This window comes from Salmo trutta, chromosome 7 (genome assembly GCF_901001165.1).
Source record: "Salmo trutta chromosome 7, fSalTru1.1, whole genome shotgun sequence".
NCBI classification, from domain to species: Eukaryota; Metazoa; Chordata; class Actinopteri; order Salmoniformes; family Salmonidae; genus Salmo; species Salmo trutta.
In genome coordinates this window covers 30,324,546-30,350,901 of record NC_042963.1, presented here as the reverse complement: position 1 = coordinate 30,350,901, position 26,356 = coordinate 30,324,546, and the positions used below count along the sequence as shown (strand labels likewise).

Sequence of the window (26,356 nt, the reverse complement as noted above, 5' to 3'; positions counted from 1 at the left end):
GAACCAAATCTCACTTAGGGCCCCCAAAAGGATAGAGCCAGCCATGCCATGTGTTATAACTGTTTATTACATATACCATTCTATAAAATGTTTATTACATTTATAAGCTATATATAATAAAGAAAATATAACAGTTAATAGTATATAGACTTTATTAATACTTTTATAAATCCAAGGCTTGTCCAAAATTATATAAAGTATCTTAGGCCTATACTTAATAACATTGACACGCCAGACAACTTTCCACTAAGAAGTAGGCAAAAATGTTTTGACAGACATAACTCGAAAACACATTATTCTAACCTGCTTGCACTTCCTTCAACATTTTCCATGTTTAAACGTTTTAACTCATTGCCCTGGCCCCCGTTTTCAGGGTGGGAAATATTGTTCACGTTAGAATAAGAACAGAAACGTGTATTATGTCAAAACGAAGTCCTGTTTACCTTATACACATACCATTGGTGGCCGCTGACTGTCACTCAAGGTCTTAGTGGGTGTTACCAGTTGACTTCGTAGGACTTACGAACGTAATAGATGTGTGATTGACAGTAGACAACGACAGTCAGGCGCGATAGACTCTACGAACAGAACACAGATACACTTTGCCTGTCAACGCGCAGTTTTAGATAAAGGACATCCAGAGTGAGTTGTATTTTTTATTCCATCATCGCAAACAACCGGTTATCAACTAGTGCCTTCAATCAGAGTTCATGAAGAAGTGACGACGCTTTTTACACTTTTACATTTGGTGCCTGGACGGGACGATTCATTGCGTGTCTTTATGTGACAGTTGAGCTATTTGTCCGTTTACTTTAGAGATGGCAGATTTACCGCTGCCGCAACAGTTGGTTGATATAGACCCGGATTTCGAGCCGCTCTCGAGGCCCCGGTCATGCACCTGGCCTCTGCCTCGACCAGAGTTCATCGAACCGGCCTGCTCAAACACATCTTCACCGGTGCCTTCAGTCAAGCAGGAGCCTGTCGAATACATCAGTAACCTCAGTTTTTTAGAAGAGTCAGAGGACTACCCGGAGGATCAGAAACCGCTCGTTTTGTGCAATGATTTTCAGTGCCAGGGGAACTGCATACACCCGCAGCAGGAGCAACAACATCCACAGCAGTTACAGCATCAGCAGCAGCACCCGTGTCCTCTGCTGCCGCACCAGCAACAGGTGCCCCCGATCTCATCCCCTGTCGGGTCGATTTCGGTGACCGCCGCCGCAGCCGTGCAGAGGAAAAGCAGCTCGTCGCGTCGGAACGCCTGGGGCAATATGTCCTATGCGGACCTCATCACCAAGGCGATAGAGAGCTCACTGGAGAAGCGACTCACCTTGTCTCAGATCTATGACTGGATGGTGAAGAGTGTGCCATATTTTAAGGATAAAGGAGACAGTAATAGCTCAGCAGGTTGGAAGGTAAGCAATAATGATCAGTTCTTACGTGATATCTATATAACATTATGTAGGCCTATTTTATAGCCAACGCGTTTTGTAATTAAACCCTGTTTAATTTTAAGTCAATAAAATTACGAGGTTTAATGCCAAGAATGGCCCACTTCATTAATTCACTGTGTGCCACAATGTCCTGCAGTGCAGCATCATGAATAGATAGAGGTATTTGGGGATCACTGAGCAGCGATAAAAGACAAGAACCAAATTGTGTATAATTTTGAAGGATGGCTGATATTCCCCCACCTGTTGCTTGTACATGGTGCCGTGGTCTCACCCAGTGAGTACGGTGAGGTCGGTGGATGGTTAGGTGTGTATAGTGTCTATTTTATCAATGCCAGATTTACTCACAAATAAACCTTGATGAAGCCCAAGTTCACCATACAACATATAACTCCAACAACCAGAGTGACATAGGCTATTCACCGACATTGACAAACAATTTTCACCAAATGTAAATACCAAATGTAAATATCAAGCTATACAAGAAATAGCCTCTGATGGCGGCATATTTCATATCATCCAACAAAATGACACACTGCTCAACTCAGCTCAGCCATAGAATGATGTAGCCAATACAATGCATTTAGAAAATATTCAGACCTCTTGACTTTTTCCACATTTTGTTATGTTACAGCCTTATTCTAAAATGGATGAAATAGTTTTTTTTCATCGGTCTACACACAATACCCCATAATGACAAAGCAAAAACAGGTCTTTAGAAATTTTTGCAAATGTATAAACCCCCTGAAATAACACATTTACATACAGTACCCATCAAAAGTTGGGACACACCTACTAATTTAAGTTTTTTTCTTAATTTTTACTATTTTCTACATTGTAGAATAATAGTGAAGACACCAAAACTATGAAATAACATATGGAATCATGTAGTAACCAAAAAAGTGTTAAACAAATCACAACATATTTTATATTTGAGATTCTTCAAAGTAGCCACCCTTTGCCTTGATGACAGCTTTGCACACTCTTGGCATTCTCTCAACCAGCTTCACCTGGAATGCTTTTCCAACAGTCTTGAAGGAGTTCCCACGTATGCTGAGCACTTGTTGGCTGATTTTCCTTCACTCTGCAGTCCAACTCATCCCAAACCATCTCAATTGGGTTGAGGTCGGGTGATAGTGGAGGCCAGGTCATCTGATGCAGCACTCCATCACACTCCTTCTTGGTGAAATAGCACTTACACAGCCTATGTGGTCATTGTCCTGTTGAAAAACAAATGATACTCCCACTAAGCGCAAACCAGATGGGATGGTGTATCACTGCTGAATGCTGTGGGAGCCATGCTGGTTAAGTGTGCCTTGAATTCTAAACAAATCACCTGTATTTTGGGAGTTTCTCCCATTCTTCTCTGTAGATTCTCTCAAGCTCTGCCAGGTTGGATGGGGAGTGTTGCTGCACAGCTATTTTCTGGTCTCTCCAGAGATGTTCGATCGGTTTCAAGTCCGGTCTCTGGCTGGGCCACTCAAGGACATTTAGAGACTTGTCCCAAAGCCACTCCTGCGTTGTCTTGTCTGTGTGCTTAGGGTCATTGTCCTGTTGGAAGGTGAACTTTGCCCCCAGTCTAAGGTTCTGAGCGCTCTTGTGCAGGTTCGCTACGTTCTTTGCTCCGTTCATCTTTCCCTCGATCCTGACTAGTCTCCCAGTCCCTGCCGCTGAAAAACATCCCCACAGCATGATGCTGCCACCACCATGCTTCATCGTAGGGATGGTGCTAGGTTTCCTCCAGACGTGACGCTTGGCATTCAGGCCAAGGTGTTCAATCTTGGTTTCATCAGACCAGATAATCTTGTTTCTCAAGGTCTGAGAGTGCTTTAGGTACCTTTTGGCAAACTCCAAGCAAGTTGTCATGTGCTTTTTACTGAGGAGTTGTTTTCGTCTGGCCAGTCTACCATAAAGGCCTGATTGGTGGAGTGCTGCAGAGATGATTGTCCTTCTGGAAGGTTCTCCCATCTCCACAGAGGAACTCTGGAGCTCTATCAAAGTGACCATTGGGTTCTTGGTCACCTCCCTGACCAAGGCCCTTCTCCCCCGATTGCTCAGTTTGGCTGGGCGGCCAGCTCTAGGAAAAGTGTTGGTGGTTCCAAACTTCTTCCATTGAAGAATGATAGAGGCCACTATGTTCTTGACAACCTTCAATGCTGCAGAAATGTTTTGGTACCCTTCCCCAGATCTGTGCCTCGACACAATCCTGTCTCAGAGCTCTAGGGACAATTCCATCTACGGACAAGGATGATCAATGGAAACAGGATGCCCCTGAGCTCAATTCGAATCTCATAGCAAATGGTCTGAAGACTGAAATAAATAAGGTGTTTCTGTTTTTTATTTGTAATACATTTGCAAACATTCTAGAAACCTATTTTCACTTTGTCATTATGGGGTATTGTGTGTAGATTGATGAGGGAAAAAATGAATTTCATCAATTTAAAAAAAAGGCCGTAATGTAACAAAATGTGGAGAAAGTCAGGTGTCTGAATAATTTCTGAACGCACTGAATATGGCACATTTCTTCCAACTAGTTTGCAATACAAACACCATAGACAGGTTGGTTGTTTAGCAACAAAACCAACGTGTGTGCAACTATGGTTTGGACAGGGTTGGCTTAAATTGTTGACAACCTGTAAACTATGTTTCATCGCCGATGTTTATTGAAAACATAAATGCATTTGCACAATTTGCACGTTGTCTCTCAAATACATTGTAACTGTTAGCTATACGGCACATTTTAGCCGTATTAGCATTGGCATGAAATCAGTCAAACACCTCAAAAGACATGGAATCAAGAACACGATGAAACTAGCTTAAACAGGTCACTTACAATTCCTCACATGGCAGCTTGTCATTGTTGCTAACTATCTGGCCATCCAGAATCACAACAACACACTGACTTTAAAGCATTTCAAATGTCAAAGTGTCATCAAAATTCTAGCTTGATAAATCAAATGCTTTAAAGCGATGTTGTCTATTCTCATGTTCATTCACAATTGAGAATAGCCTATTCTCAGACTTAGGTTATAGACCTTTTTTTTAACACCTTCTAAGGATAGAATATTTGGGAAATAAGCTACTGTAAATAACTTTAACTTTAAGATTTTATGATCGGCCTAGTAGGAGGATAGGTTATTGGCCATTTGGTTTTCAACCTTGCGTGGAGGGATTTTCCCGGCCCGCATGGGTCATTATTAAGCCTAAACTTGATTAAACTTGTCATTAAATGTTTCTATAGGCTATTGATATGGTTTGTTCTCTCAAGTTATTAGTCCCATTGCTACCGTACGTTTTTAGGCTATTAAAACAACTTTTTGAGATCGAACTCTGTTACATTCACAGTTTGATTGGGAGAAAGCCATGCATAAAACAATAAAAGACTAGCCTAACCCGCAACTAAAAATGCATTCGTAAGTCTTTCATGCTGAACTTCTCTGTGATAAAGTGATACAAATTATCAAACTTGGCTTTCATTTGAACACTGATATTGTAAGAAACAACATTCCTCTCATCTCTGACCGGCTGCCTGCTCCAGGTTGCTGTGTCTGTCAAGCCGAGTGTGGTGCCTGCGATCTGATGATATTCTGTCCATTCCTCTGATGAAGGTCAGGACGATACAGCTAATTAGTGACCTTAATTCATCAATCAAGTACAAGGGAGGAACAAAAATCCACAGATACTCAGCAGAATGACTTTGACACATGTACAAGTGTGTGGTGTATTTTTTTTAACGTATCCTACTCCCCCAAATACACCCTCAGATAGTGGGGTCAAAACCAGGGACCAGCCATTATTGGCAGCAACCCTGGAGCAATTATGGTTAAGTGCCTTGCTCAAGGGCAGATCAAGAGACTTTTCATCTAGTCAGTTTAGGGATTCAAACTAACAATCTTTCAGTTATGGGACCAACACTCTAACCGCTAGGATATCAGGGTACACCTGCATGGAGGCCTAAAGCAGCACCTAAACCTTTACCATGCCGTCACGTTAATCTGAGAGAAGTCATCTGACCTCCCTGTAACGCAAGTCCTGCTAACATGCCCAGTACACTCACACTAGGCTGTGAGGTCACAGTTTGTCTTGTGATTTAATGATCAGTTTGACGTATTAAGTCTTGTGGGGCCTCAGTGTGTCTGGTGACTGTTACTAGGAATCAGAGATTCACACCAGCCTGACCAGGGATCAATAGCGTTCTTCCTGCTTTATGGCTCTCTGGTTTACCATGATGGTTAGCTCGATGTTCATCTTTAGCTCAGTTGGTAAAGCACGGCGCTTGCAATGCCAAGAGAGTGGGTTTGATTCCTAGACCACCCTTACGTAAAAATATGATGCATGCATGACTGTAAGTCACTTTGGATAAAAGCATCTGCTTAATGGCATATATGATAATTACCTGTATATTGTAATTATCAGGGTCTGAGTCAATTCTGAATTGAGTTGCAAATTGCTTTTTTTTTCAGTTCTTGATTTTGAATTGGCCACACCCCACAGGAAATGTAATTTCAATTTGAATTAAAACCTCTTAAATGTATCTAAATGTAATTGAAAATGTAATCTACGTAATCCCCAAAAGTAATTATTTATCATGTGAGGGCCATAAACAATAACTAGTAATGTTGTATACTCCAAGAAAGGTTCAAATCTCACATTTCTGGTAAAAATTGTTATAAATTGCTGAGGTGTAGTCGCTTTTGAGGACAAAAGCTCAAGTACACAGTACAAATATGATACAAATATCATTTATTTCCTATTCAACAAAACTGTATGAATAAGGCTTGAAATGACTCATATCTTTTTAGTATATTCAATTTATAAAACAACTAACTATAAGATTTCACCTTCTTTATAACTGTAAAATACGTATTTGCATATTTAGCGTTAGAGAAGATGTGCATATTTTCTAAAGTTCTCTCTTGATCAAAACGTCGGCCCCCATTGCTGTCAACGTCTCACAGACATCTAGCTTGTCTTCCTGAAGTCATCTTTTTTTAAATATATATATATTTTTTACCCCATTTTCCTCCACAATTTCGATCTTGTCTCATCGCTGCAACTCCCCAACGGGCTCGGGTGGCGAAGGTCGAGTCATGTGTCCTCCGAAACATGACCCGCCAAACCGCACTTCTTAACACCCGCCCGCTTAACCCGGAAGCCAGCCGCACCAATGTGTCGGAGGAAACACCATTCAACTGACGACCGGAGTCAGCCTGCAGGCACCCAGCCCACCACAAGGAGTTGCTGGAGCACGATGAGCCAAGTAAAGCTCCCCCGGCCAAACCCTCCCCCGATGCTGGGCCAATTGTGCACTGCCCTATGTGACTCCCGATCACATCCGGTTGTGATACAGCCCTGGACCGAACCCTGGTCTTTAGTGACGCCTCTAGCACTGCGATGTAGTACCTTACACCGTTGCGCCACTCAGGAGGCCTGATCTCATCTTTCATTTCATATTAATCTCTTCCGTCTATGACAAACAGAAAGTGTTTTTTTTGTTTAAAATCAATGAATTATTTCAGATTACTGACAAGAAATCGATCTCTGAATGAGCTACAGCGACGAAACAACACTAGCCTGCTGCGCTACGGTGTAAGGATTCCAGGCATATATGTTGTTAGTGGCTGTGATGTAGATTTCAGCCAGGAGTTGATGGGACAGTCGGAAGAGCGAATGAAATGGTAGGAGGGACAGCCCAGCTTCAAGTAGTGTCAGATTTCACATCCTGCTTCACATAGGCAGAAGAGACATACTCCTGTGTCTGTGAGAATCAGGGCTACCGCTCAATGCAATCAATTTCGAACTATGGTGTCCAAATATCAATTTTAAAGTGAAAATCTCTATCGGAACCGGTACCAGAACCCAAAACAGGGGACTTTACATATAAGAGAAGTTACATTTTTTATTCAATTAAATTCAATGAAATTCAAATGACTTATCGCCATAGTAATGTTTATTTTGACATGTAGCATAAGGTCATTTTTAAAAGTAATTCTCCTAAAACAATTTTAAATAATTAAAGTGGTCCGGCAACATTCTAAGATCATGTTGAGGGTTCAGTTGTCTATAATAGTTGATCATTCCTTTATTGTTTTGAAATATATACGTTACATATATATACGTTATTCTAACATGGATTAAATTAATGTTTTCCCTTATCAATCTTCACCCAATACCCGATTATGACAAAGCGAAAAAAGGTTTTTAGAAATGTTCGCAAATGTATTACAAATGAAAAACAGAAATACCTTATTTACATAAGTAAACAGACCTTTTGCGATGAGACTCGAAATTGAGCTCAGGTGCATCCTGTTTCCATTGATCATCCTTGAGATGTTTCTACAACTTGATTGGAGTCCACCTGTCTATATAAGGTCCCACAGTTGACAGTGTATGTCAGAGCAAAAACCAAGCCATGAGGTCAAAGGAATTGTCCGTAGAGCTCTGAGACAGGATTGTGTTGAGGCACAGATCTGGAGAAGGGTACCAAAACATTTCTGCAGCGTTGAAGGTCCCCAAGAACACAGTGGCACCTAAAGGACTCTCGGACCATGAGAAACAAGATTCTCTGGTCTGATTAAACCATCAGACCAGAGAATGCCAAGCGTCACATCTGGAGGAAACCTGGCCCCATCCCTATGGTGAAGCATGGTGGTGGCAGCATCATGCTGTGGGGATGTTTTTCAGCGGCAGGGACTGGGAGACTAGTCAGGATTGAGGGAAAGATGAACGGAGCAAAGAACAGAGAGATCCTAGATGAAACCTGCTCCAGAGTGCTCAGGACCTCAGACAGGGACAAAGGTTCACCTTCCAACAGGACAACGCCCTATGCACACAGCCAAGACAATGCAGGAGTGGCTTTGGGACAAGTCTCTGAATGTCCTTGAGTGGTCCAGCCAGAGCCCTGACTTGAACCCGATCGAACATCTCTGGAGAGACCTGAAAATTGCTGTGCAGCGACGCCCTCCATCAAATCTGACAGAGCTTGAGAGGATCTACAGAGAAGAATGGGAGAAACTCCCCAAATTAAATACAGGTGTGCCAAGCTTTTAGCGTCATACCCAAGAAGACTCAACGCTGTAATCATTGTCAAAGGTGCTTCAACAAAGTACTGAGTAAAGGGTCTGAATACTTATGTAAATGTGATTTTTAAGTTTAGGATTTTTTATACATTTGCAAAAATTTCGCTTCATCGTTATGGGGTGTTGTGTGTAGATTGATGAGGTGAAAAAAACGATTTAATCAATTTTAGCATAAGGTTGTAACATACATAACAATGTGAAAAAAGTCAAGCGGTCTGAATACTTTGCGAATGCACTATCTTTAAAAATATCAGAATTCATTAGATCAAACACTGCTATACGGAAGGGAACAATCTAACATCTCATGACAAAGAAAAATACTGTTTGATATATTTTTGTTGTAAACAAACTAATATTTGAAATGGTATGTGTATTCTTTGCATTAATAAGCGGCATATATCCCAAAATATTTGCCAAATTAATGAGATTTTCACGTTTTATGTTGAATTGGTTTGAATTGCTTGGAATTAAATTCTACTTCCTTGAATTCAAATTCAATTCAAATTCTGCTCACTGTGAGGTGGGATCAATTAATTGTTTTAATTGAAATAAATGTAGAAATTCCGAATTGACCCCAACATTGATAATTATGTTACTAGAGATAATGGTAGTCTTCAGGGGAACCTCAACGTAAACAACAGCAGCAGCAGTACAACTTCAGAGAAGTTGACTCGTTTCTCAAAGCTGAAGTGTATTCTCAGGGATGTGAAGCACTCTGATCACAGCAGATAGAAATAGATTGAATAGAGCCAAGACAATTCCCTTTTATATTTAGTTGATTCTGTCTACACATTTCTCACAGCTGATCCTTTCCAGTGAAGAACATGTTTCTCCATTATAGGTGAACCAACTTGCTTATCATAAGTGCTTTATAGAGCATTCATTAACTATTCAAATGTACTACTTGGGTGCTTCACAAATCATAAAAAAAACGAATGGTAATAAAATGTACAATAAAGCCTTTATAAATGTTTGTTTGCTTAAAGCTGAATCTATGGACAGGAATGGGGGCCTGCTTAGAACTGCCTCTCATTCACTCCACTACATAACTGAAGTTTTTGCTTATCAGTCTTGAGGCTGTTATGTTACTCTTATGGACATCAGGCACCCCTCCCTTCTTCAGGCTAAAAATAGCTGTGGAGGATTACCTGGAATTACCTGCGAGACAGATACTCCAGAGGTGTGTTTCAAGACGTAACAGTTATGGTCTGCCTACGCGTGCCGTGGAAAAACATTTGCCCTCGTTCTCCTTGTTAAAGGTCAGTGTCAACGTTCCATGTGGTCATGGGATGTTTCTTTGGATCCACTTTTAAGCTTTAGCTGTGGGTATGTGTCAGAGAGAGAGAGAGAAGAAATCGAGAGAGACAGAGAGAGAGAGAAGAACTAGAAAGAGAGACAGAGAGAATGAATAGACAGAGAGAGAGAAGAAAGAGAAGAAAGAGAGAGTAGAATCATTTTTTATTCAGAAAAGCCAACCTGCTGCTTAACACTTTATGCTTTTCTGAAGTTGTACTACTGCTGTTGTGGTTCACTTTGAGGCAGAGGTTCTCAAAGTAGGGTCCGCGGATAGACCTCAAATAATTTATGAAAATAAAATAAAACGTTATATTTTTAAAAACATTTTTACATTTCATTTTTTTTAATGAATATTACTAACCTACAACAGACAAAAACATTTTTGGCAAGGGATCTGTGGAATAAGTTTAGAGGGTATAATACAATAAAATGCAATGTAATATTATTAATCTACAATTTATGGTCTTAACCCTTGGCAACATGGGTCTAGGAGACTCACGGGGATATTGGTATCCACAGTACTCCACCAATTATACATTTTTCAACTCAATACTTGTTGTATTCTCTTCTTGTTTTATACTTCTTTTTTATTATTACATAAATGCACTGTATTTTAAGCTTTAAAACTGCAAAGTCTTCTCTCTGTCTCATGGCAAAATGTGTAGAATTGAAGGATATTAGCTTCAATTCTGCAACAACAAAATATGTATCTGCCCCATGACAAAATGTGTAGAATTGCATGAAATTAGCTTGAAAACTGTGAATAAAATCAGCCTTGCCCAGAAGCCGCTTATAAAATGTTCCGTCCCAGGGCCTGAGACTTGGTGCGTCCGTCCATGCACTGCCAAACTTATAGTAAAACTATGAGTGGGTCCCTGATGAATTTGCTATCACAAAAGGGGTCCTCGGCTCTAAAAAGTTTGAGAATCCCTGCTCTGAGGTTCCTCTCTAGTATAGAAAGGCTATTGTATTATGGTCTTCTTTTCAGTCCAGCATACAGTTATGATGGACTCAGCTCAGCCAAGACTGAAGAATAGTTTCTCTCCATCATAATCGACTTGCTAAAGAAATGTCCCAAAGTCATTTACACCACCTATACTGTATGCACATTTTATTTCAGAATATTGCATTTACTGTCCTTCTAAAGCAGAATAAATGCTATATTTTCTTACATAATCCTTTTTGACCCAATTTAACTATGCCTATAGACACAGTGTCGATTATGCTATGGTTTGTTTGTGTGTCAATCCTGAATGTTTGGTTCCTTTTAAACTCTAACACAAAACCACCTCTGTTTATATTAGTAATGTATTACTCTGTGTACTTGTCCATATTCCTCAACAGCACTGTTTATGTAGCAAAATAGCCTGCTGCTGGTGGCTGTGCAAGTGTTCATCAGTCAGCATTGATGTGGCTGGTAGCTGGATGAACCTTGGTACCCCAGCAACTTTTGAATTCCAGAGGAGTGAGGGAAGAGAGTGGAGAGATTCCCCCCTGTCCAGTGATACAGCACGTGCTTCGGCCTCCCTCCTCTCTGTCACTCATTTTACTGACTTCTTTCGAAATAAACAAGTTCTAGAACCTCTGTCGGAAAACTAGAGCGAGAGCCCCGTAGCAGACTTATCTGAAAGTAAACAAAACAAAATACACTATCGGTCGATGCACATGATGATATTGTAGGACAAGAGAAGCACAAAAAATAGTGAGTGAGTGTGTTCAGAGTTGGTCACGGAAAGATTTGGCATGCACTGCAGGTTATTGGCACCCAAACGCACTGCATGACTCTCGTGGACACAATGACACAATTCCCTGTTGTTGTCAATTCTACAGCGCTCTGAGTTTATTGTGGTGTCTTACAGACATCCAGGCAATCAGAGAAAGCTTCACTCAGCTCTATTTCTCCACTTAGTGTTGGATCACACGTGAACAGCAGACAGTGACACTGCACTAGACTAGACAGTTGTAAAAGTACTATAAGCCTCAGTGGAGCTGGTCTGGCACTAGGCCAGTTCAATAAGAGCTATCATAACGCTGGCACAGGAAGTTGTCTCCTTTACTACAGCACTGTGAGCTGAGAGCAGGCTTGGGCTCAGACTAGAGGCCATATGTTTCAAGCATTTCAGAGTAGGAGTGCTGATCTAGAATCAGGTCCCCCCTGTCCATATCATCTTATCCATTGTGATCTTAAAGGCAAAAATTATCCTAAATCAGCACTCTTACTCTGAGACTCTTGATAGGCTACATATAGCCCCTGGACTAGGGTGACTGACTGCTGTAAGTGTGTGGTTGGAAGAGTAGAGAGAGAGAGAGCAATGAGAGAGCCCAATGGATATTGCAGAATAACAAGAAGAGCATTGCTTTGGGGATTCGTCATAGAAGAATTCTCCTCCTTGATGTTCGCCAAAGACATTCCTTAACGGCTTGTTTGTGCTTTTTAAGTAAAATGCCCCACCAAGGTTATTATAGTACACTAAAACTGCATCTAAAACTAAAACTAATCATGAATAAACTATTTAGTAAACTGAAATAAAATAATTAAGAAACCTGTTTGAAAAACTTAAAGTATACTATTATCTTTGAATCCAAAACGAACTAAAATTAAATAAAAACCATCATGAATTATATTCAGTTCTATTTTTTTGGGGAACAAAAATCTAATGGGGGTTTCAAGCACATTGAGATTTACTTCATCATTTAAAGATAGACTCAGCGAGATGACGTTGCCACAAGCAGCACCTCAAGATATTGGGAGTGTGTTTGAGTGGTAAGGTTAAAGCAACCGATGGTACACGAAAGCCGAGGACTGAAGTCGGGGGAGGTGCATCTGCAACAGCTGAAAGCCAGATACTAATCTGGTTTTCTAACAGCAAGCCTCAGATCAACATGGCAGTTTTGCAATTTTTTATAAAGAAAATATATATTATAATGTTGAATTTAACATGTATCTAAACCCCATATCACACATTACAAACTGAAATCATCATATAATATTATGTGTGTACACATTGTACAATCAGTTAGTGAGAGAGAGCTTCCAATATCAAATATTTTTGTATATATCCACTGTACACATAAATAATGGCAAATTGGTTCTTGTTTCAGTCATGTCTTTGCTCACATTTGTGTGGGTTAAACAAAAACACCAATGATTGGTTGACAATAGAGCCTTCCACAATGCAGGCAATGCTGCAGGAGGAAATTGGTGAAGAGCAACTGTAGAAACATGCAGTCGACTGCAGTCAAATCTTCATGACCTTTGATCCCAGGATTTTTGTAAAGTTCCTGCAGTTGACATGTAGGCGCAAGTCTGACAATTTTATCCCCAGAATGCAACACACTTTGAAATGCTGACTTGACAAAAGTGATCTGCTCAAACGTGCCCATTGAGATTAGTAGACAGAGTATCTGCGCTACAAAGTGGTAGCCACAGGACCAAAATAGCAGAGAAGTTTAACCTCGCGCTTCAACACTCCAGGTTGTGGCGAAAATTTACCCACCACTACTGTTTACTTCATGCATCTATGTCATCTCGCTGAGCCTACTTTTAAACCTCACCTAACCTATGACCTGACCCATCACCTTATGCATTACTACCCAAAAAAAAAAAAAAGCTACACAACACATAAATGGCTCCTAGCCTCCCACGTATAGGCTACTTTATGTCCCTAATACTAAAACTGAAACGAAATAATATAAAAACAAAATATAAATGTTTTTATAAAAGTTAAACTAAGTAAAGACTAGTCAAGTGGATCTGAAAACTAACTGAAACTAAACTGAATTTCAAATAAAAATCGTAAAACTAATAGAAATAAAAACATAAAACTCTAATAACCTTGGGCCCCACATACTATATTTTGAGACTCTAAACCAATTCCTCTGTGCGAAAGGAATGTAAAAAAAAATATATAATAATGCACAACAATATTCTTGTATGGACCGTAATTTTATTTTTCAGTCAAAACACTTGGACTCTTACAAAATCTATTTCATGTTGTTTTTATTAGGATATCTTGCCAGCGCTGACTGAGGCACAGCCGTGGGTAGGCTATGTGTTAATATGGATGTGTGAGTTCAGATAGGGTGACTTATTATAAGAGACGTTCTGCAACATAAATGTACTAGAATTGGAATGCCCTGGGCCAAAGTCTGTTGTTGCTGTCGTGGTAGTTAGTCAGCTCAGTGGTGATGACACAGGAGAGGCGAGCCGGGGAGAACCGACTCGGGAGGTGAGGAGGATCATGTGAGCTACACTACTAATTAGATCAGATACACAGACAGATGGACAGATGGAATAACAAATAGAAGAGGAGATGCAGACGCAGTTAGAAATACAGAATGACTGGTAGCTGTGGACTGACAGACAGTCCGGAAGACAGGCACAGATACGAACATGGACTCATAGAGAATAAGCCTAGCATTTTAACTCATCTCACACGTCTTTCTGTGCTTTACTTGTTTTCAATTTACTTTCTGCAGTAAATGCCTAATAGTTGAGTGTTAAGGAAGTTAATGTGCAGACAGACATACTTCTCAGCTGGCGCACCTCCTCTTTTGTGAGATGAAACACCAACCTTATGTCAGGAAATGCCTGCAGAGCTATGTGTGACTGACTGGCTGCTGGGGCTGAACAAAATCAGTTTCCCTTGTGTGAAAACTGTTCATGTACAAAATGGCTTCGTCACTGCATGAATTCTATAAAACAGCCCTTTTCCTCCTAAATATGTCTGAAATTCTTTGACATAGCTCGGGGGTGCATCGCAGCAAGGGTAGGGTAGGGACGCTAGGAGCTGCTAGTAGCCACAGACCTTATTTTTAGGCCTGAAAACCATAACTCAATTAAATGTTCATCTTACCTGCTAAAAAAAACAACAGTTTAGACCAGCATAAATTTTAAGCTGGTCGGATGCTTGTCAAGCTGTTGTGACCAGCTGGTGCTGCTGGTCGACCAGCCTTTGTTGTATTTTCGCTGGTGATCAGTATTTTCAACACTGGTGACCAGCATTAGCTAAAACAAAACTAGCATCAAGTCACATTATACAGCCTTATGAAGTCATGATTCATTCCTGTTGAAATCCAACCAGAGTGGATTCCCACAAACTGCATTCAGAATGACTGCTAGTATTAGAATAATACATGCGACTACCTAAACCATCTAAACTGGAACAACCATTTCAGTAACAGGTGAAATAAGTTAAACTAACACCTTAGATTAGTTTAGAAAAATGTAAGTTATTTATATTTGTCTAGTATAAGATACATGAATTGATTAATTAATCAATCAATGTACAGTACATGCAAAAACACAGATATTGGAACAAACAATTTTAAAAAATCAAACTGCAATAGAGCATGCTGGGAAATATGAAAATGACAGGTGTGGTTTTGCAGACCAGCAACATTCTGATTACTTGGGAGTCAGCCTCATTTGAGATTGGATCTCACAACTTCTCAGTTTCCTGCTTCGCCACTGGATCTGTGAGTATAATAAAGATTGTTAAAAGACTAGAACCAATAGACATTCTGTCATTTTTCCCTATGGGGGAACCCTTTTGGGTGCCACATAGAACCCTTAGATTTGTCCCTATAAGGGAACCCTTTTGAGCTCCATTCAGAACTCTCTCATGAAGAACCCTCTGGTTCCAAGTAGAACCAAGGACAAGTTCTACAGTTATACTTATAGGATACTTCAGCTATGCTTATGGCACACACTGTTAAAAATTACCTGTAATTTGATGGTAAGTTACCAGCTACTGAGTTGCCTACAGTTGAATGAAGGTGTTATTGTTGTAAAATGACTTGTTGTTGTTTACCTTACTTTCACTGCTCTTACAAATGTAGGTGAGGGCACTGTGGTGGCTGGGTAATATTAGCATATTTGGGGGCATGGTCTAAAATATGTTATATTTGAGCCAACCGTTAGTGGAAGTGTTGTACCAGTTTAAATGGTTTTATTGTTATGTTGATGAAAGTCGAGCAAGTTGACCACGCTCAGGTCTACAGTCTTGCTTAGAGCTTGTGATAATAAAGCATTATACTGTTAACCTTTCTGGCGCAGGCGTTCCGCTAGTGACCCACCTCGACAACATCCGGTGAAATTGCAGAGCGCGAAATTCAAATTATAGAATTATTTAACATTCATGAAAATACAAGTGTCATACATCAAAATAAAGCTTAACTTCTTGTTAATCCAGCCATTGTGGATTGTGTCAAATTTCAAAAAGGCTTTATGGCGAAAGCACACCATGCAATTATCTGAGGACAGCGCCCCGCATACAAAAGCATGAAAAACATTTTTCAAACAGGCAGGTGCACCAAGAAAGTCAGAAATAGCGATATAATAAAAGCCTTTACCTTTGAAAATCTTCTTCTGTTGGCACTCCAAAAGGTCCCAGCTACATCACAAATGGTCATTTTGTTCGATAAAGTCCTTCTTTGTAACCCCAAAAACTAAGTTTAGCCAGCGCGCTTCATTCAATAATCCACCAGTTTCCCTCCTTCAAAATGCATACACAATGAATCCCAAACGTTACCAATAAACTTCTCCAAACAAGTCAAACAACGTTTATAATCAAACCTCAGCTACCCTAATACGTAAATAAATGGTACAATTTAAGATGGAGAATCGTTATTGTCTTTACCGGAGATAAACAACAAAGAACGCGCTCTCATTCACGCGCATGAAAACACTACAGCCAAAATGGGAGCCACTTAGAAACTCTCAAAATTCTAGCTCATTTTTCCAAAAACAAGCCTGAAACTCTTTCTAAAGACTGTTGACATCTAGTGGAAGCCCTAGGAACTGCAATCTGGGAGGATTTCGCTCATAATAAACATGACAGCCATAGGCAGATTCTTTTTTTTAATGATTTGTCCTCTGGGTTTCGCCTGCCATATCAGTTCTGTTATAGTCACAGACATTATGTTAACAGTTTTAGAAACTTTAGAGTGTTCTATCCAAATCTACCAATTGTATGCATATCCTAGCTTCTGGGCCTGAGTAACAGGCAGTTTACTTTGGGAACGCTTTTTATCCGGACGTCAATATACTGCCCCCTAGCCCAAAGAGGTTTTAAGAGATAACTTTTCATTTTCCAGTGACTTGTAGAATTTTTATTTAGAACTGAAGGATGTTCAGCTTATGTTTTGTTTCAGGGCTGGGTTTTATTTGAATGTTACCACCCACCAGCATAGTGCTGTTTATTGATCAGAAACAGTTGCAAAGTTATTCCTCTTTGTGACTGAGATGAGCCAAACAGCCTTGTGTCCACTTGGCCAAATTAAAATAGGGGGTGCAAACTTGTTTTTACACCTGCACTTTTTTTTACCTGAAAAATATCATAAGCCATTGGATAATTTGTCAATTTTCATTTTTTTAGCTAGTCTGTATGTAAAAATGATGTATGACCATTTTATAAATTGTAGCCACTGGGATTTTTGCCCATTCTTCAAGGCAAAACTGATCCAGCTCCTTCAAGTTGGATGGGTTCCGCTGGTGTACAGCAGTCATACCACAGATTCTCAATTTGATTGAAGTCTGGGCTTTGACTAGGCCATTCCAAGATATTTAAATGTTTCCCCTTAAACCACTCGAGTGTTGCTTTAGCAGTATGTTTAGGGTAATTTTCCTGCTGGAAGGTGAACCTCTGTCCCAGTCTCAAATCTCTGGAAGACTGAAACAGGTTTCCCTCAAGAATTTCCCTGTATTTAGCACCATCCATCATTCCTTCAATTCTCCAGTTTCCCAGGCCCTGCCAATGAAAAACATTCCCACAGCATGATGCTGCCACCACCATGCTTCACTGTGGGGATGGTGCGCTCGGGGTTATGTGAGGTGTTGGGTTTGCGCCAGACATAGCGTTTTCCTTGATGGCCAAAAAGCTACATTTTTGTCTCATCTGACCAGAGTACCTTCTTCCATATGTTTGGGGAGTCTCCCACATGCCTTTTGGCAAACACCAAACGTGTTTGCTTATTTTTTTTATCTGTACTTCTCCACAACTTTGTCCCTGACCTGTTTGGAGAGCTCCTTGGTTTTCATAGTGACGCTTGCTTGGTGGTGCCCCTTGTTTAGTGGTGTTGCAGGCTCTGGGGTCTTTCAGAACAGGTGTATATATACTGAGATCATGTGACAGATTATGTGACACTTAGATTGCACACAGGTAGACTTTATTTAACTAATTATGTGACTTCTGAAGGTATTTATCATCTTCTTCTTTATTGAAGGAAAAACACTTAAACAAAACAAACGACGAAAACAGTCCGTAAGGTGCACAGACTATACTAGGAACAACCACCCACAAAACACAAGAGAAAACTAACCCAACTAAATATGACCTCCAATTAGAGGTAACGACAACCAGCTGCCTCTAATTGGAGGTCCTACCAAAACCCCAACATAGAAATAGAAAAACTAGATAAACACATAGAAAACCCAAACCACACAAAAACCTGAACCACACAAAACAAACACCCCCTGCCACGCCCTGACCAAACTACATTAACAAATAACCCCTTTTACTGGTCAGGACGTGACAGTAATTGGTTGCACCAGATCTTATTTAGGGGCTTCGTAGCAAAGGGGTGAATACATATGCACGCACCACTTTTACGTTTTTTATTTGTAAGAATTTTCTGAAACAAGTTATTTATTTAATTTCACTTCACCAATTTGGACTATCTTGTGTATGTCCATTATATGAAATCTTGGACTATTTTGTGTATGTCCAATAAAGCTATGCTTCAAAATAAAGCCTTATGAGATATTTAATGTATTGTCATAAAGAGTTTAATTATAACTTTAACATTTGCCTAGGAACTCACTTGGTGAAGGCCACAGGACTGAAAATAAACAAATTCAACAACCATGTCTCTGTCACTAACAAGTACAGTCATGGGTGGTAACTCGACAATTCACTCAAAAGGGGGGGCATCAAACATCCTCGAATTCCAGAGTTGTGTGCTCATATCCCTGCCTTGTCCGTGTCCTCTAGAGTTTCCTGAGCGGATGCCACTGCTTGGCCTTTTAGGTCTGCATCTAGTGCACTGCTTTTGACCAGAGCCCAAAAGTAGTGCACAACATAGGGAATAAGGTGCTATTTGACCAGGAGACCAGGCCCAACCAGGCTCTCTCTCTCTCTGAGAAAGAAGGGCTTGTTGTTGTATCTTATCCTAGAACTTCCCTTTCCTCTCTGGTCTTACTGTATGAAGAGATGTCTGACTGTATATGTTTAAAGCAGTAAGAGTAGTGTGCAGTGGTTTTCTTTATTTTTATTATTTTCTACATTGTAGAATAATAGTGAAGACATCAAAACTATGAAATAACACATATGAAATCATGTAGTAACCAAAGTATATTTTATATTTGAGATTCTTCAAAGTAGCCACCCTTTGCCTTGATGACATCTTTGCACAAAGGGTGGCTACTTTGAATAATCTAGAATCTAAAATATATTTTGATTTGTTTAACACTTTTTTGGTTACTACATGATTCCATATGTGTTATTTCATAGTTTTGATGTCTTCACTATTGTTCTGAAGAAAATAGTAAAAATAAAGAAAAACCCTTGAATGAGTAAGTGTGTCCATACTTTTGATTGGTACTGTATATCAGGTGATTATAACCTGTTAATAACATAACAACCACTAAAGAAAATGCTGTTTTGTTTGGTTGACCCAACTGCTGGGTGTTGGGTCACTTAGTTTCATTGTTTTCTTTAAGGCCAGGTACCACAGGCTTTTTTGCGAATGTAAAAATTTGAATGAAACAAAGTTAATGAAAATGCATATTTCTTTTAGTTTATCATACTACAATAATTAAAATGTCATCAATTCTAACCACTTATAAATGGACATACAGTGCCTTCAGAAAGTTTTCACACCCCTTGACTTTTTCCACATTTTGTTGTGTTACAGCCTGAATTTAAAAGGGATTAAATTGAGATGTTTTTGTCACTGGCCTACACACAATACCCCATAACGTCAAGTTGAATTATGTTTTTCGAAATTGTTACAAATTAATTAAAAATGAAAAGCTGAAATGTCTTGAGTCAATAAGTATTAAACCCCTTTGTTATGGCAAGCCTAAATACGTTCAGGAGTAAAAATGTGCTTAACAAGTCACATAATAAGTTGCATGGACTCACTCTGTGTGCAATACTAGTGTTTAGCAGGATTTTTGATTGACTACCTCATTTCTGTATCCCACACATACAATTATCTGTAAGGTCCCTTAATCCAGCAGTGAATTTCAATCACAGATTCAACCAGAAAAACCAGGGAGGTTTTCCAAAGCCATGCAAAGAAGGGCATCTATTGGTAGATAGGTTAAACAAGACAAAGCAGACATTGAATATCTCTTTGAGCATGGTGAAGTTGTTAATTACACTTTGGATGGTGTATAAATAACAGTCAATATAAATATATTTGTTTGTGATATCCAATTGGTAGTTACAGTCTTGTCCTATCAATGCAACTACCGGTAGACTCGGGAGAGGCAAAGGTCAAGAGGCGTGCATCCTCAGAAACACGACCCTGCCAAGCCGCACTGCTTCTTGACACACTGCTCACTTTTCCCAGGAGCCAGCCGCACCAATGTGTCAGAGGAAACACTGTACAACTGGCGACCGTGTCAGGGTGCATGCACCCGGCCCGCTACAGGAGTCGTTAGAGTACGATGGAACAAGGACAACCCGGCCGGCAAACCCTCCCCTAACCCGGACGACACTGGGCCAATTGTGCACCGCCTCATGGGTCTCCCAGTTGTTTCCGGCTGCAACACAGCCCAGGATCTAATCCTGATCTGTAGTGACACCTCAAGTACTGCGATTCAGTGCCTTAGACCGTTGCGCCACTTGGGAGGCCCGTTACTACAAAGATACAGGTGTCCTTTCAAATTCGTTTGCCGGAGAGGAAGCAAACCGCTCAGGGATTTCACCATGAGGCCAATGGTGACTTTAAAACAGAGTTGTGATAGGAGAAAACTGAGGATGGATCAATAATATTGTAGTTACTCCCCAATACTAACATAATTGACAGAGTGAAAAGAAGGAAGCCTGTACAGAATAAAAAATATTCCAAAACGTGCTTTTTATTTGAAACAAGGCACTAAAGTAATACTGCAAAACATGTGGCAAAGCAGTTCACTTTTTGTACTGAATACAAAGTGTTATGTTTGGGGCAAATCCAATACAACATATTACTGAGTACCACTCTCCACATTTTCAAGCATAGTGGTGGCTGCATCATGTTATGGGTATGCTTGTAATCGTTAAGGACTGGGGAGTTTTTCAGGATAAAAAAGAAACTGAGCTAAGCATAGGCAAAATCATAGAGGAAAACCTGGTTCAGTCTGTTTTCAACCAGATTAATTCACCTTTCAGCAGGACAATAACCTAAAACACAAGGCCAAATCTACACTGGAGTTGCTTACCAGGAAGACTCAAATCTGCTTTAAAAGACCTGAAAATTGTTGTCTAGCAATGATCAACAACCAATTTGACAGAGCTTCAAGAATTCTGAAAATAATAATGGTCAAATGTTGCGCATTCCAGGTGTGGAAAGCTCTTAGAGACTTACCCATCACAGCTGTAATCACTGCCAAAGGTGATTCTAACATGTTTTGACTCAGGGGGTTGAATACTTATCTAATCAAGATACTGTATATTCCTTTTCTTTTTTTTCTCTTTTTTTACAAATGTTAGAATTTTTCTTCCACTTTGATTTTACAGAGTATTTTGTGTAGATTATTGACAAAAAAATTACAATTAAATACATTTTAGTTCCGCTTTGTAACACAGCAAAATGTGTGAATACTTTTTTAAGGCACTGTGCATACATAATTTCGAAACTCAATCACAGATAATTTTAAAGCTCATTTCATAGAGAATGTTACGAACTGGACTATATGTAATTTACTTTGAAGAGATGGTGATTGGGTCTAAATAGATGTTTGTCGTTTGGTAGTCTGAATTAAATGTCCTTGTCTTTAACTGCCATTTCCCGAAAGTCAACACATTTTTCTCAGCCTCAGAAGCATCTGCATTCACCAGATTTTGTGTCGTTATCCTTAGACGTATTATCCAGAATTATACATCGGGAATTGTTGATACGTTTTATTTTTGTTAATTGTAGATAACATTTTCTTTGAAAAATGCAAAAAATATGGATTTTACGTATCTTTCTTTAGTATTTTACAGATAGAAAAATGTAATGTTTTTATCCACAATCGGCTATGTATAAGTCCAGTCCTGGAGTGTCTTAACCATATTAAACCAAAATATTTAGGCTGACTTCATCCAGTGTCCAGAAAAATGGATTTGCGTGATATGCATATACGTGCATATTTAATTAGATATCACATAATTAGTATATTTTTATACAATATTCAAGAAATTGTTAATACAAATAGTACTATGTTTGTGTCTACACTAATTTTTTAGAGAGTGCAGGGACAAATTATCCTGAAAGACAACCTCAAAGAGCATCCTCACTCGTTGCGTGCCAACCGTCATTTTCCTTTAATGTACAACTAAAAAACACATGAGGAGCTTTTCATGTCATGTAATGCCAGCCAGCCCCGGCCGCCAAGCCCCGCACCCAGCCCCGGCCCCCAGCCCAGGTCCCTGGCCCCAGCCCCCGGCCGCCAAGCCCCGGACGGTGGAACCTTTGGCGATTGGTTATTTTTACCCCTTCCTGTAAAAACAGCAGCAGCTCGGTTGGTGTGTTGGTTCGTCCCCCACAATGAACTATGATGCACATCCTGCTGACTGGCTGGAAAATAGCACCGGCCTGCTGTTCACATCTCCTCCCTTCGCCCTGAAAAACATAAGGGCCAGGCAGGGAGAGAGGGGAGGGAAGGAGGGAGGGAGTGGTATGGTTCCTGGCTCAGGCTAATTGTGTGTATGTGTGTGCACGTGCATGTGTGTGTGTGTTTTCTCTAGCTGCTCTCCATTCTCCGCAACGGTCATTCCCTGTGCTCTCACTCTGTTGTCTATCACTGTATCAACAGTTTTCTCACTGCTCTAGTAGTGATCATATCTCTAAAAAGGTCATAGGTCAGATCTAATCTACAGTACTGTAGTATGTACAGTAATTACACTAGCATAATTCTGAAACAATATAGGGTGTGGGAAATCATTCCCAAACACCACACCCAGTGATACTGACATAATGATGATAAGGGTGATAGTAGGGTTGGGTGGTATCCAGATGTTCATATCGTCATACCGTCCTTCTTTCATACCTGGATATACATTATTACCCGCTTAGTATGCATGCGCCATATATTTATGTGGATGCATCATATATTTATGAGGTGGACACTTGATACGGTCACATGATATTGTTGTGGTATGTCACAAAATCATGTTACGACCACACATATCAATATTCATTTTATATATCAATATTTTGCTAAGTCTTGCTAAGTGGATGGATCTCTACAGAAGGTGTAAACGGTACAGCCAAATGGTGACTTGCATAGTAGCAATATCAGAAATAGTGTCAAAATAAAATAATATCAATAACGATATCAGTGGTAGAGGTAGTTATATGCATACAATCAGGGGTAAAGTGGCTGAGCAACAGGTCTTCTGAAGTGCTGCTTGATGAGGCCGAAGCACCAGTCGGGGGTGTAACAGTATAGCTTCCGTCCCTCTCCTCACCCCTACCTGGGCTCAAACCAGGGACCCTCTGAACACATCGACAATAGCCACCCCCCTCGAAACATCATTACCCATCGCTCCACAAATGCCGCGTCCCTTGCAGAGCAAGGGGAACAACTACTTCAAGGCCTCAGAGCGAGTGACGTCACCGATTGAAATGCTATTAGCGCGCACCACCTCTAACTAGCTAGCCATTTCACATCGGTTACACTCACCCCCCTTTTGACCTCCTCCTTTTTCGCAGCAACCAGTGATCCGGGTCAACAACATCAATGTAACAGTATTGCTTCCGTCCCTCTCCTCGTCCCTACCTGGGCTCTAACCAGGGACCCTCTGCACACATCAACGACAGCCACCCTCGAAGCATCGTTACCCATCGCTCCACAAAAGCCACGGCCCTTGCAGAGCAAGGGGAACAACTACTTCAAGGTCTCAGAGTGAGTGACGTCACCGATTGAAACGCTATTAGCGCACACCACCGCTAACTAGCTAGCCATTTCACATCGGTTACAGGGGCAAACTTGGCGTGGCCTGTGATCAGGAAGTGAAGGTCCAGACTGTGGTGGAGCTGGTGCATGGATCACCAGGCACAATACCAGAGCACAAACTTGTTCTTGTTTTGGCCACTACAGTTATCACAATTCAGGTTCACACGTGTTTTCCCAACTCCATAGTTGGTGAAGAAATGGTGCATGTAGTTGATGACTGCACTGCTGCATTTGCTTGCTTGGGCCAGCTCTTTTTTTGATGGGAGGCATTAGACCATTCTCCTTGTATGACTGGTGGAGGAGATTCAGGCATGTTCTACTGATGCTGAAAGACAGATACAAATATTTTAGCATTATTATACAATAGATGTGAAATGGCATCACTACACACACTCCATACACATAATATTAGCTAGCTAGCCAGCCATATAACGTCAGCTGGCTAGCTAACAGCAAGCTTTAACTAGCAATACAAACCGATTGTCATAGCTACCTAAAGTTAACCAAATAGGTTCAATGTTAGCTTGCTAACATTAGGCTATAACTAGCGATGCGAAATGGCAATTCTGAGAAAACATCACTAACGTTACACACAATTCATACACGTAAATTAATATTAGCTAGCAATCCAGCCATCTAACCTCAGCTAATGTTAGCTAGCTAACAGCAAGCTTTAACTTGGGGTCTTTTGTTTAGACATGTCACGTTAACATTAGCTAGCTAAAAAATTACCTATAATCCCAATCCATAGAGTAACATTACTAGCAATACAAACCGATTGTCATAGCTAAAGTTCACCAAATAAGTTAGGTTCAATGTTAACATTAGCTAGCAAGCCAGCCATCTAACCTCAGCTTACGTTAGTTAGCTAACAGCAACCTTTAACTTGTGGTCTTTTGTTTAGACATATCACGTTAACATTAGTTAGCTAACAGCAACCTTTAACTTGTGGTCTTTTGTTTAGACATGTCACGTTAATGTTAGCTAGCTAAAAAATTAACTATAATCCCAATCCATAGTGTAACATTCCTAGCAATACACACCGATTATCATAGCTAAAGTTAACCAAATAAGTTAGGCTCAATGTTAACTTAACTTGCAATGAAAACAACTTTCTGACAAAATTAGAAACGTATAATATCTGAAACTGTAGCTAGACTCTTACCCGTATACATGGATGAAAGCTTCATGGCAGACTGCAACCCCTTTCATTGAATAAGGCGTTCTGTGTCGTTTGCACAGTTTGTTTGGCCCGTTGTATTCCACCGATTTCAAAACTCGGTCAACTTTTTCCGTGACAACACCATTGTTGATCGCTGTTTCTTCCCCATCACCGTCATCAGAAGACTTTACAATGTCTTCGTCAATGAAAATGTTTTTACCTAAATCAGGGATTTCCTTATCGTCTGATTAATATTCAGAGTCAGAGAGTCAGCATGGCACGATTGTCCTACAGAAAGTAGTTCATCACAACTTTTTCCACTGACCTTGGTCGATAGCGCCTGATAAATTCAGAGCAGCGATGATTTTGAGAGCACTAGCAACATATTTGTAGTTCTCCATGGCTAACATTATATGTTTAGAAAAAACGGCATTAGAAAGGATTATCTACGCATAACGAGCAGCTCATTTTAGAGACACAAGATGCTACACCGCAGACCAATCTGAATCTCATCTCTCGGCATATCCAGCCCACTCATTATCTCAGCCAATCATGGCTAGTGGGAAGGTTCCTTCCGTTTTCTTTGGCTTAACCAACTAGGCTCTTAATTTAACAACTTTATTCGTATTTACAGATGGCATAAACGTTTGTTAGTAAGGCAGCTGAAAGTTCACATATTCGAGAAGGCATTTCTGCCAAAAAAACACATTTTGATTAAAAACATTTTTTTTACGTTCAAACTGCTCTCCTGTGAAGTCGTGACTTGCGACATACGCCTAGTTTCCTGAATCGGGTCACATAAATTAAAAAATGTAAAATAATAATAATACTGTCGCCGAAACAAATACGATTCTGACGAGTTGTCCTGCAGAGTTATTCGAGGAAGGAAAGAGAAAGAAGTCTCACATCACTCTCTCATTTTCAGATTATCTAATTACTGCTCTTTTTGTAGCTTGGCAACTATGTGTGTGTTTTCTATACCTATTTGCTTATCTCCCTGTAGGCTTTACAGATGCTCCCCACCCCTTGGCTGCAACCCTTCTAATTTAGTGTACCCTGCGCGCACAACCCATGTGGAATTCTGGGTCTCTGGCATCGTTTGGAACTGCCGATCTGCGGTCAAGAACGGCGAGTTAATCTCAGCCTATGCTTCCCTTCAGTCACTTTACTTTTTGGCACTGACGTAGATCACTCCAGAGAACACTGCTCATCCAGC

At 40.3% G+C, this 26,356-nt stretch overlaps 1 protein-coding gene across 1 annotated transcript in view; it reads left to right on the top strand.

Annotated features, from left to right (window-relative positions):
• The first annotated feature begins 345 nt into the window (after window positions 1-345).
• LOC115197216 (forkhead box protein O1-A) overlaps window positions 346-26,356 on the top strand; it is a 70,818-nt gene continuing 44,807 nt past the window's right edge. The window contains exon 1 of the mRNA XM_029758542.1: window positions 346-1,415. Coding sequence (XP_029614402.1) covers window positions 819-1,415 — 597 coding nt within the window. The 5' untranslated portion in view covers window positions 346-818. The remainder of the gene's footprint in view (window positions 1,416-26,356) is intronic.